Consider the following 13,253-nt stretch of genomic DNA (forward strand, 5'->3'; position numbering starts at 1 on the left):
AGTAAAATCATTCACTGTGGTGACTTTCATGTCCTAGCTGTTCCCATGTGTTTCTTGTACATATGCACGTGTATTAATTTCATTCCCCTTGTGGCAGCCTTGTAGCCCTGATAAGTCTGAAAGAGCTGTTGGGTTTGGGAGAGGAAGCGCTTGGGAGATGCGTATGTGCTGTCTGAAGACAGGAAAAGGTGGTTTTGTGGGCATGTAAAGTCCTCACACTAGATCTGGGCTAAATGTGCCAGGGGGTTTTACAGACCCATCTAGAGTAAAGAGATTAAAATGAGAAGTGATAGTGTGACCCTTTCACCTCAGAGTTATTTCTGCAGCTGAATGAGAGTGTGCTGTCTCTGTGGACCCTCGATAACATAGCCCTGGCTCTAAACTTTTGGTTTGGTACCTTTTCTTCTCTTCTGTAATGCTTTGGTTCCCCTTTCACACGCACATGATTGCCAACTCCATGGTTTTCCCCTAAACCCTCTGTGCTGTCTGCTAGTCCCTTCCTCGGTGGAGCAGTTTACTGCTTCCAGAAACCTGTGTGCTTCAAGCAAGTAGTCCTGGCACAACCTACCTTAATTCCACCTGGTAGATCTTCCATTCCAGCTTCCAGCATGGCTTCTTGGTACCTGCATCTACCTAGCTGCTTCCGAATTCATACCTGGAGGCGCCTAAGTTCTTGCAAATTCTGAATTTCTTGCATTTGAGTTGCTTCCAAGATGAGCCACCTTTACCTGCCCAGAGATTGCCTGGAAGATGCAGCTCTCCATTTTGTAGCTGGAGGCCATGAGTTCTTCATATTTAGCTCAGAGCGAATGGTAGACTCTTCTTATGATGTTGTCTGCCAAAGGGAGAGGACTTGTGAAAAGAAGGAAAAGGAGGCGGGAGGCTGAATAGTAAATGGGTGGCAAGAGAAAAGGCAGTTTGAATTTTGCTAGGGTTTCTGTTGCATCTTCCCTTTCCCCAGTGGTTCCTGATAATGGAAATGAGCAGAAGTGTAGAGCGGTGGTTGGCAGGAGCATAGAAGATCACTTCCTTAGCAGCAAGAAGTAGATCTGGATGAAAATATTATAAATGCAGCATGTATTTCTCTCCCTCAATTACCTCAGTATTAGAGAATGTCAAATAATCTGAGGGGGTCTGGGATGATTGTCTATGTGTTGGAGATCTTTCTAGCAAAATACATGAAAACATTCCTGGTGTAGTGTGCTTTTTCTCCATTCTTATCTTCATTACATTAGCTAGAATATATCAATGAGAGAAATGGAGAAATCTTCCCAGGATTTTATAAGGTCATGACTTGATAAAGTATTTATTTTTTGTCTGTTCATTAGCTGTTCGGAGAGGCAGACAAGGCCAAAGATATGAAAACGGAACAGTAGGTTTTTCCCCATTGGTTCACCAAAAGAATTAAAATAATCTGAAAGGGTAAAGAGTAGCTGACCTTTTTTTGTGAGATTTTTATCAGGAACTTCTTGGATAAACAGTCAATTACTTGCAATTCTTTCATCCCTAAGTAACTATCTGGGGGCTCTTGAGACATGTTTACACAATGCAGACTGTGTATAATAAGTCCTTGTTTCAGTCCTCTCTGTCTCTGACTACTACTGACCTTGAAAATACTTCATAAGTAAGATCAGTGTGAGCAGGTTTGTTTCAGATGCTTTGAAACATTCCAATCCAACAAATGATCCTTGTAAGTCCAGGGGCTGTAAGTCCAGCAGTGGGCAAAACCAGGTGCTTCTGATGCTGCAGGGGCCAGGGCCTTAGTCTAGTACAGGGTCTTCCAATTTCTGCTGATTAAAATAGTATCATGAGGTTCTAATAGATGCGTGTTGTCCTTCCAGTGCCTTGTCTCTAAGATTTGGTTAGATTACAGAACAGCTGCCTTTTGAGCAGATGTTTTGACTGCACTGTCTGTCTGTAAGGATCCTGGAAGCTGATTTAGTTGCTCTAGAACTTGGAGATGTAGGAGACGTGTCCCTACAGCATCCACTGCTTCATCTTTATGATAGTGAACTTAATTTGATTTTGCGTTTGCAATTAGCCTGACTTTTTAGTGTCATTCCCTTTCTAAATACCTGGAATATTTAATAAATATGGGAATTTACAAAGCTTTGAAAGACTATTTTGAGTGTTTGTTTTTTAACATGACCTTTTCCTTTTTTTATTTTCTATCTTTCTCAATGCCATGACTAGTTCAGTTTCTTTAGTATCTTGTAGTGAAGAATTATTGGTCTTTTTTGCACATCTGTTGTTGTCTGACTCTATGTGCTTGTCGTGAACACATGCAAAGAATTCTTAGAGATTTTTCTTTTGCAGGAGGTATGCACTTTAAACCTGCCAGACCATAGAATTCCAGAGGACTGTTTTCCTGTTCTTAATCACTCGTTTAGGTTACAGTGTACAAATGCTCTCCAATTTCTAATCTCCTATCTCATTCCTAGAAATACTAAAATAGAGGATGGAACACTGGGTGCCTTTCGGTGTTTCTGAGCAGTTGCTCTTTCTTGTGAGACTGTAAACATTAGTTAGCAGTTCATAATGCAGTTCAGCATTTGGTGGCGGTGTGATTTTTAAACTGGCATAACTGGCCCTGCTTCCTTACAGCTGCTCATTCCTGCCCCACTTTGTCCCTCTCTGCCTTTGCAAAGGTATTTTCTTTAGAAGCAGGCCGAATGGGACATCCTCCCTTTTGCACGCAGAATGGCAGCGTTGCAAAGCCACTTTTCCACTGCGGAGAGCATCCCGACCCACTTGATCCTCCTTCCGTTTGACTTGTGCTTAGGAAAGGAGATTTGGGGAGCGCCGAGGCCTGCATGGCCCTGGTTCCACATGGGAAGCAGGAGCGGGTTCTGGGAACGCTGGCCGCACTGCTGAGGTGACGCGCACGGAGCACGCGGCACCCTGCGGCCACATGCCCGCTCCGTCCTTCCGAGGGCCCCTGCTTGCAGCAGTGGCCGTGAGGATTGCAGCCACCAGAGCTGGATCATGGACCCCCGAGTTACCTGTCAACTGTAGAAGGGTAAATACTAGAGGACACACGAATCGTATGCAAGCCAGAGTGTGTATCAACACACTGCTGAGAAAAGCCTTCCTGGTTATAAGGGTTTGAAGGGGATTTCCAAGCTTTGAAACTGTGGAGGAAATATTTACACCCTTCAGGCATAGCAACAAATAGTTCTCTAATGGTTACAAAACCAGGTGCCTTTAACAAAACAAAACAAAAATCTGGATTTCATTTTTAACAGCTGAATTTTACTTCTCACACTATAATGCTAATTCCTGTGTTTTCTTCCCATACTGAGAAACGCTGCCAAAAACAGAGCAATCCCCCATCACTTGGTATTTAATGAAGCAGCTAAAAAGTGAATGTTTTCACTTCTCCAAAAATGCTTTTACAGTCTTGAATTTTTTTTAAAAAATGTTTGATACTTAGACTTATGTAATGCTTAATAACAAGAATTATGATGAATTTGTTCTCTCCTTGCACTGAAGTGTATTGCCATTCTCTTTGTAGAGGAGCACCATTTTTTTTTTTGTTTGCACAAATGTTAGAATATCGTGAATACTCTTGGAAGTCAAATATTAATAACAGTAATTTTGCACTTTTTAAATCAAACGGAGACTTGTAGGGTCTCTCTGCCATTCCTGGTGAGTGAAAACAAACTTTATTGTTCAGAAGAAGCAACAATCTGTCTCCTCTGCAGTGGGTTTAGTAGTTTTTGCTAGGCCTGTCATTTTTGTTTGTTTTAATTCCCTGTGTTGACATAAACATAATATCCCTTTATGGATTTGCTCACAATGCCCCTGTGTGCTGTATCATTCTGTGTTACCTTGTACAGTTATATCTATGGAAACTTTGGATTGTTGAAAAACTGAAAGACCATGTTTTTATTTGTTAGTTGTGCACTTTTCCTATTTAGACCTAAAACACTTGAGCAGAAGAATGTTGTAACCTAAGATTTATTGATCTGAAAGGTTATACTTTTGTAGATCTGTTACAAGTATTAAAATGATCTCAAAATATTTACTTGAATTGTTCTCATTCTCCTTTTGAAAGGAGATGCTCATTATGTTTTTTCAATTGTGATGATTATTTCTGTAATTATATTTAGAGTGGTAAACGTGTAAATATTAATGGCTCATTCTTCCCCTCTTTATTCTCATCATGCTTTTGAGACTCGTAGTCTGTGTGCACAGGCAGGTATTAAAATAGGTTCCTAAATATATTCCAAGAATATATTTAAGAAACTGAAATTGAAATCGGTCATTTGTGAAACTGCATTACTTCTATTTTCAGATTCATTGCAACTGCTATTTCAAATATTATTGATATAGAATTGGCAGGCTATATAAGCCAGATTTTTGAAGTCTGAGGTAACTCTTCTGTTTTGTTGTGTGTTTTTATTTGCATAGAAAATGAGTGCTGAAAATATCTGCCACTTTTTTTCTCCAAACAAGAACTTTTTAATGTACAGCCTCTGCCTCTTGTTTTGCTGCAGTGCCTCAGGTTGAGAGACCACCTAAAATCTCATGAAATGCTGTAGTTACCCCATCCAGGTGGGAGATGAGAGGCAAGGCTGGGAGTGAGTGGCTGGGAGAAGGGAGAGAGGAGAGAGAGCCCTCACCTGTGGAGCTGAGTCCTCGCAGTAGAAGGGCCAGTGAATCGCTTCCCACTGTCGCATCACTGGCATTCCCCTATTTTCCCATCCACACAGTAAGTGAAAGAGGATATTTCTTCTTTCAATTCTCTCTTCCTTTGCAGTCGGTGTAAAATCAACTGTCAGTGGGACCTCCCGTGAGTGCTCCTGTATTTGGGCAGTACTGAGGTGTGCGCTTTCAGTACGCAGGCTTCTCTTAAGTCATCTTGCAATGACTGTAATAGAGTTGCTGTATAGTTTGTTGCAATTTTTGTTTTGTAGTTCCTTGAGAGGATGCTCTAAGTAAGCAACGCTGAGCATATGCTTAAGTTAGTCTCTTCAGATGCCATCTCTGCAGCAAGCCGGAGTAGTAATTCCAAGTCTGAAGTAATAACCTTTTCCTCAGAGCCGCCTGAGACCAGCCTAGGCCGGGCTGGTTGGAGTGAGTGTTGTGTTTTCTGTGTGCGTGTCAGTGCTTTTAGGCGCAGAGAGGCCACTGCGCTGCTCCTAGCCCTGTCTGGTCTGTCTAGGCTTTTCACTGGAGCCTTGTGTTCAGTGACAACTTGAACACAGGTGTTTGTCTCTGCACTGGTTCTACTGCTAGCTCCTCGCCATCTCCAGCGTGGATCGGTGGGGTGAGCAAAGGGGTAAAGCCCGTCGCAGCTTTTCCTGCGTGCCGAGAGGTCAGAATGGAGAGTGGCTGCTGAGAGCTGCGAAGCCTCCTGGCAGCTCCTGCTCCGCAGCTTTGGGGCTGAGGGGTTTCTCCCTAGGGCCATCTGCCCTGCCCGCTAGGAAAAACCTGCCCTGGTGAGAAACTGCTCTGTAATTACCGTCACTTGAAGTCAAATACCCCTTAAAATTATTCATTAAGTGTTCTGGATTGAATTGAGCCGTTAAAGACGGGATTACATGGATACCATCCTTTCTAAAAATGTCCGCCAGACAGTAACAACTGTTATCTCAATGCTGGCATTATGAAAATAACACTCTTTTGGAGTGTTTATGTGTATTTTTATCTGCTTCTCCTGTCTTTCATCTTTTCTTACTTATCTTCCTCCTTCAAAAGTCTCCTTTTTTACCATCATTCAGTCTGTAGTGTTTTCTTTCTTCTTTCCTTCATTTCATAGAGCAATCCTGTGTTACAGCCAAACCTTACCTGATGTGGGACGGCAGGGAAAATCCACCGACCAGCATGAGCACCCAAACTGGGAATCCAGGAAGGGTGGGGGGATTTGGAGCCTGATTTGTGCCCCACACCTGTACCCCAGCTTTTGTTAAGGTTCTTCCTTTCTGTCTTGCTTTCCCTGTCCATCTGCTGGTGATGCGGGTTTCATCTATGATGTGGGTGATGTGGATTCATCTATATAAAGCACACCAAGATGGTGCTTGTGTATAGAGGGGGGAAAGCTTTGCAAGTGTCAGCAATTTGTTTGTTCCCTTGCTGCTTTTATGCTTTCTCACTAAGCATGTTTATGTAAGCTAAGAAGCAGTACATAAAAGCCAATTGATTTTGATGCTGTAGTGTCCTGTATTCATGACAGCTTTTGATCAGCATAGCTCAGTTCACTTGGAATTTGTGCCACAAATATTAACATCTGAATCAGTGAGGCAGTCTTGTCTTGCTTGGTTTATACTCATGTATAAGTAATCCCTTTTTTCCAGTATAATTTGTCATCAACATTGTGACTAAAGTGACACACATGATCACTTCCTGTTGCTGTTAGAAGTGTATCTTTTGGACAATTTTTCTTTTACTCCTCTGAGGAGGAATTGTGTGCGCTATGTAGGCTTTTGTGGTGGAGAGTGCTGTGCTGTAGACTTGAGTATTGCTGGATGGTTACAAGGGAGAATCACAGAATGGTTGAGGTTGGAAGGGACCTCTAGAGATCATCTAGTCCAACCCCCCTGTTCAAGCAGGGACACCCAGAGCACATGGCACAGGTCCAGGTCCAGGTGGGTTTTGAAGATCTCCAGAGAAGGAGGCTCCACAGCCTCTCTCGGCAGCCTGTTCCAGGGCTGTCACCCTCATGGAAAGAACTTCTTCCTCACGTGGAGATGAAACTTCCTGTATTTCAACTGGTACCCATTACCCCTTGTCCTGTCACTGGCCACCACAGACAAGAGCTTGGCCCCATGCTCCCTACATTCTCCCCTCAGGTACTTATACATATTGATCAGATCCGCTCTCAGTCTTCTCTTCTGTAGGCTAAACAGGCCCAACTCGCTTAGACTTTCCTCATAATATGGAGAAGGCAAAATTAGAAAAATCCTTCACACACTCTGAGTATATGTGTGAAAGTTGCGCTTGTTCTGAGCTCCCCTTGGGCTTCATATATAGTCCTGGATGGAGAAACCTCTACTACTTGATCAAATAAGTACTACCTGTTGATACGAAAGTCCACCATGAAAGCAGGTCACTGCCCAACTAGATGACTTACAGTTCCTATGCCTGTTAAAAACATCGAGAAGCAGGAAGTAGAGATCAACTGCAAGTGTCTGCTAAAAAACCTAAAAATTAAAATTTTATTGTCTCTTCTGCTCATATGGGGTCTCAGGCCTAAAGCAATTGTGGTTTCCCTTTTTCCTTTCCATGGAGTTGGAAAAACTCCATGAATCTCGTTTGCTTGATCGCTGTATCATGTTCATAACAAAGTTCATTGTTTGGGCAGGTTTAAGGATTTGTTTATTTCTCACAGATGGAAGGCTGCGTTAATATCGTCTTTAAATACAGCAGTATTATCCAATGATTAGTATTTAAAGACTTAAGAGTTCTTATGGAATATTGATGCTTATTTTGCATTTGAAGGTGTTAGAGTTAGCAGCAGTGTCACAGCCTCCTGGTAGGTAAAGTTGCTCTTTCTTCTTCTTCTTCTTCATTTCTTTTTTTTCTCCTTTTTAAATACTATGTTTTGCAGCTGTTGTGTAACAATAACTACAGTATTTATAAAAATGTGTAGTTCAGATGATAATTTTGGAAGCCTAGATGACTTTTAAGAGGTTTTTTAGCTGTTTCGGTGTTCTTATAATAGAATTTCAAAATAATTTTTTCAAATATCCATTGTAATATTTGATGTTTTTAAAGATACTTCCTTTTGGTATTTAGTAAATATATAAGGGGAAATAAGAAATGTAACCAACAAATGAAAAGTGAGAGATTTGGGTTTTATTTCTATTATAAGACAATGAAATGAATGAAATTCCCATCCCTCTCCCCTTCAATTTCACTTTATTTTTTTTTCAGGAATTTGAAGCCTTTCAAGCATTTGTGGAAGATCGCCTTCCATTTGATATTGTTATTGATGGTCTCAATGTTTCCCACTTAAAACCCAGAAAGATGCAGTGTGAAAATGTAAGTGCTGGTTAAATATTCATTAAGAGTTTTGTGTGTGCTTAGGCTGATTATAAAATAACTAGTTCCTCATTGTTATTTACTCTCTTGAGAAACTGATAGAACATTTTTGTAGCAAACATTACAGTGAAGTTCAGAGATTTATCTGGACTTTAGGAGTGAAAATGATATGTTGTTCCTATGCAATGGTTGTTCCAGGGCAATGGTTGTTCCTATGCAATGACTATATTAACAGTGCAAAGCTGTGCTTATTTTTTCCATCTAGGCAATGCTTATATTTATAGCTAAGTTATTGGTAATAACTCTGCCAAAATAGTGGATCAAAAGTGTCGCTGTTTTAGAAATGAAAATCAATATACTTGCAGTGTTCATATATGTGATATTGACTAGTTGGGGGGAAGAGGAAAAATTAGAATGAATTATTATGTAGGAAACTCAGAATAATAAAATTATGCTGGTAAGTTTTGTCCTTAAGCTGAATAACCCTTAAGATGGTTCAAACCACATCCTGTCCAAGTTTTAACTTTGTTTCACTTCCTATTGCCCTAAGCTTCTGAGACCTGTTCTTGCAAGTGCAGCTCAGACTGAATTCAGTTCTTTCCACTTTGTCATTTAAGTCGAATAATGCTGGTTGTTTACTGGTAACTATTTTAAGAGTTCTTGGGACTCCCTCTTGGGATTGTATTAAGATATAATTTAGAGGGGTTTCTTGTGTGTGTGTGTTTTGTTTGTGGTTTTTTGATTTCTTTTTTTCTGTGTGTCAAGCAAATATTAATTAGGTGTGAGGAAAAAGCAGCCACTGGCATGCCTTCCAAAGCTAGACTTTAAAGCTTGTGAAAGTAAAGCTGAGTTACAAATATACTTGATAATGAAGGAAGTAGTTTACTTCTGGCAATTACAAGAAATACTTTTTGTTGTTGTTCTAAGAACTACTTCAAAGCTATTCCTAAGAGAGGGCAGATAGTATATGGAGGTGGAAGCAGCTGAGGTGGGGAGATTAGATAAACTTGCTGAAAGGCATTTGCTTGCGAGCTGTGGTGAGATTTCATGAGATGCTTGCTCGTGAAGGGGGTGCTTTCCTTACTATGAAAATAGAAAAGGAAGTTTGCAAGTTGTTTGCGTGGGATCATAGAAGAAGCCTGGATTATTTGAGGAAAAGTCCCAGGGAGCAGACAGTAGTGCAGAATTTCAAGAGCTATAGAGACAGATTTATGCTGCCAAGGATGGGGAGGAGAAATGAGCTGTTCATCTGTTAACATCCTTCCTTGCATGGCTGTTCCAGTGTGGGGATCTCTGAACAAGATCATGAAAGCTCTGTATAACCTGATAGAAGAGCCATGTGGGTTTTGCTGTGTAATTACATCTGATTTCTGTTCAGAAATGTTACTAGGAGCTATTAGCAATATAAACTGACTGCCCATGAGTTTTTTTGTAGCTGCTGCTGTCTGGAAGGACTTCAGGATCCCTGAGGGGAGGGAGCTCCAGAAGGGGACTGTGCAGGCACCAGCTTTTTCCATTCAGGTGGTCCTGTATCAGCACAGAAATGCGGAGTGGTAGGTCTGGGGCATTTACAGACTGGCATTTTAAACTGTTTAGATTGATAGGGAAGTGAAGTGCAGAACTGAGAGGGTGAAGAGGAGAAATAAATGCAAGTGAACAAGAAAAATTAGGCAGAGAATAATGAAGGCTAGAACGAGCTTGCAGCAAAGGCTGCTGAATTTAAGCTGAAATCTAGGCAGAAAACAGCCCGTTTGAAGAGGGACTTTTATGACTCTGCAGTGACCTCTTCTGTTGGGCTCGAGAAATAACCGAATAGGAGTAACACTTCCAACAACATGCGTTAAAAACCATCCTACCCTATGGGTGTTAATTGTCAAAGAGCTAAAGGATTTCAAGTTTCCATGTGGGAGCCAGGCTTCCTGTTTCAGGGGCTCATTACTGAATACTGTTTTGAATACTGTTTTATAAACTTTTTTTTGCTTCAGTCTATTAGTATAACAGTAATGATTTAAACAGCAGATGATTTTCTTGCTCTCCATGTATGACTAAGTGTTAGTATGGGTGAGTTTTTAGGATTTTTTATTGTCTTTTGTTTTGCCATTTTCTCTAAATCACATAAGCCAGTTCAAAATGAGATATTTAATAGAGTATTTTTAATGCATGCTAGTTCTTATTTAAACTCAACAGAAATACTGTTCCACTTTGATTTTTAGCTTTAAGTACTGTAAACTCTTTGTTGAAGAACTCTAGCTACTCTTAGTCATATAAGTAAAATGAGAAAACTTGGATTAAAAGATTATTGTTTTTCTGACAGTGTGTGATTCCACATAGGGATTCTGTAGGCATTTTGGGAAGTGGTTGCATTGTGTGGGGAAGGCAGGAGTTCCCTGAGGAATGAGAAGGGAAGGAAAAAAACAGAAGTGGAAGGAGTGATTGTTACTCAGTTCCAAAAGTATTCTCAAATTTTGGGAAACTATGTGACTTCAAGTAGCCCCAGGCAACTTCAGTCCTCACAGTCAGCACTTATTGATTTGAAAGACTTGGAAGAATATTTTCTGGTAATGTCTGTAGTGTATGGCACGTTTTTAACTATACTCCACTTTTTTGCTAAATTAATTTCAAACTAATCTGTTTGTTAGTACAAGTCATTATGTGCTGCATCGATACTAAGCACAAGAAAAGAGGAGGTGGCGTTAGGGTGGGAAAAACATATTTGAGGGCTAGGGAATGGTGCAGTCCTGTTTTGAATACTGTAACACTGGATATTAGCAAGCAATCAACTATTTCCTTGCTGGTGTGTGTCATTTTAGATTAGACATTAAAATTGATTCCCTATTAAAAGGCATAGAAAGGAAATTATCTGCTACACAGTCCAAGCAATAAAAACAAATGTGAAAGTCTTTCTGCAATTTTTGTACGTTAAATCCTGTTCCTTTTTAAGGCTGCACCTAACGTGTATTTGCCTCGATGAACCAGTCCTTGTTTGCATTGCAAACATGGTAGTTTGTAAACTCAGCTCTGCTTGCAGTTTGACTAGGCAAAGTTGATTCAGGCTGTATCACGACTTTGAACTAATCCTTCCCTCCAGACATACGGGTTACATAAATCCTGAGCCAGCGCGGTGACGTTGGGTACTCCCTGTCCTCGGCTGCCGTCATTCCGCACGGGCCTTCACCTTGGGAAGGTCAAGAGAGGGAAATTCCAAACGCAAGTTACTGTAACAAACTGTTACTGAATGCTTAAACGTGCTTTTTCCTGTTTATCAAAACTTTCTGTAGAAGTATTCTGTGGAAGTGAGGTGAATCTAGGGATGTGTAGGCTCTGAAGCATCTGACTTTGCTTTATAAGAGCTGGGACACGCTGTTCTGTGGCTGTCCCCAGTGGGTGAAGGCCTGTGGGGGGTTGTGAGAGGCAGCAAGGACAGCTTAGGGAGTAAACTAGAGTAAAATAATGCACTCTAATTTCTGTTGGGATTGAGGTATGCAGCTAGCTCCTCTCAGATGTTCCCAGCTGGTGTTAGATGTAGCTGAAATCTACTTCCAATGTGTGTTGGGGTGGATCAAAGCCAACTTGCAGTTCCCTTCTTCAAACAGTTTGACAGCATGCAGCTAGCTCAGCCCTAACCTTTTTTTTTTTTTTCTCTAATCTCCATATTGAGCCTGAACATTTGGAAGATTGATAAAATAGTTCCAGATTGGGTTCCTTAAGGCTGATACTGCACAAAGGAACCCTTGGCTGAGGGTTCAAAGCAGTAGCTTTTAAACTGAATCAGTGTTTCTATAACTGGAATGCACAAGTTCATATAGTTCCCATGTAAAATACAGCAAGTCTGTACAACGGTTCCCGAAGCCAGGTCCCTGTGACCACTGCTGTTGAGAGTCCCTGTGATGGGCAGAAGATAGGACATGCCCTGCAACCCTTCCCAGTCCCCTACAGGGAAAAGGGGGCCTCTTTTGAAAGGAGGTTGCCATATGGAAAAGGGACCCCCATTAAAATCTGCTTTTGGTCAAATGTATTATATGGTTGTGAATATCATAGTAATCAACGCCTGTGCACGCATGCCTAGCTGACATACCTGTGCAGGTATGGGGCGAGTTTCCTGGTTCTCAGCCTAGCGCAGTGTGGGTGCTACCTGCAGGCGAGAGGTGGCCTGGGCAGGCAGTGAGGGAGCAAGGCTTCCCAAAAACCCTGAGCTCTAGCGCACAGGTCACCCTGCAAAGCAAATAGCTATTAATAAATTTGACCCAAACCAAATCATGCATGGAAATTTTTTTTAATTATTTTTTTTCTTATTTGACTTATTTGGCAGCGTCCGTGATTTGTTCCCATACTTTACTGTCTTTAAATGAAGCAAGAATTAAGTAGATCCATGACTCATTCTCTGTTCAGAGTCAGTGGGTCCAACAAAGGTCTCTTCTGTCATCCTGTGACAGTTCATCAATTTTTCCTCCCACTATCTTTGTCTTACCGCACAACGAAGCAGTCAGACATGTACTTGTCCAGTTGCTCCCAGCCTCTTCCATCTCCTTTTTCTGTCTTTTAATGATAATCCAAGTTTACATTTCCACTATAACTAAGCCCTGTTGCTCAAGAAAGGAAAGATTCCTGTCTTTGCAACATCTGTTTCATTCTTTAGAACTCTGTTCTTATTCCTCTGTGCACGACGCAGATTGTGAAGATGAAGACTTTGGTTTCACTCACCTTCAGCCTCTGTGTGGCACGATCAGGTGTTTATACACTGTGATAGAAGAGGAGGAGCTGAGCACTGAGAGGTGCCTGTGGAGCTCTCCCCCGCTTCAGTGTTGGAGAAGCGGGACTGGAGCGTTCAGCGTTGCATTCATCTCTCCTCGGTTCATTTCTGGGGTTTCTTGAGTGTCTTGGTATGAGTTTAGTCACTTTGTTCTCCTAACAGAAGGTAGAAGTTTCAGTTTATCAGTATCTTCCCTCCTGCTGCATATTGGGATCATACTAAAATAGAATACCTCAAGTTAAAAACTTGTCACCAGGTGCAGAGGGAGAGAAAGGCTCCTAGGAGAGGTGAAGGAGGCACTCGTTCGTCTCTGAAACCAAGCAGAAGGGCCTGGCCTGCAAGTCTTCACTCTCTCCTCGCAGTTCTCCTAAAATCTCTGGTTTTAATCTGTGGCTAAAAGCAAGGCAAAAGGGCATGTAGTACATTCCCCCTCATATAACTGAACCCAGCCCTGAAGGACTAGGGGGATGAGCATTCAGACATCAGGGATATCACCGCAGCCGAGAGGGCCTCTGGG

At 41.5% G+C, this 13,253-nt stretch overlaps 1 protein-coding gene across 1 annotated transcript in view; it reads left to right on the forward strand.

Moving 5' to 3' along the window:
- PRORP (protein only RNase P catalytic subunit) overlaps positions 1-13,253 on the forward strand; it is a 35,156-nt gene that overhangs the window by 6,377 nt on the left and 15,526 nt on the right. Inside the window, exon 4 of the mRNA XM_088529246.1 lies at positions 7,879-7,986. Within this exon, the coding sequence (XP_088385372.1) occupies positions 7,879-7,986 (108 nt within the window). The remainder of the gene's footprint in view (positions 1-7,878; positions 7,987-13,253) is intronic.

Source organism: Tinamus guttatus, unplaced genomic scaffold (genome assembly GCF_059628265.1).
Source record: "Tinamus guttatus ecotype Peru unplaced genomic scaffold, ASM5962826v1 Tinamus_guttatus_pri_ptg000327l, whole genome shotgun sequence".
Lineage (NCBI taxonomy): Eukaryota > Metazoa > Chordata > Aves > Tinamiformes > Tinamidae > Tinamus > Tinamus guttatus.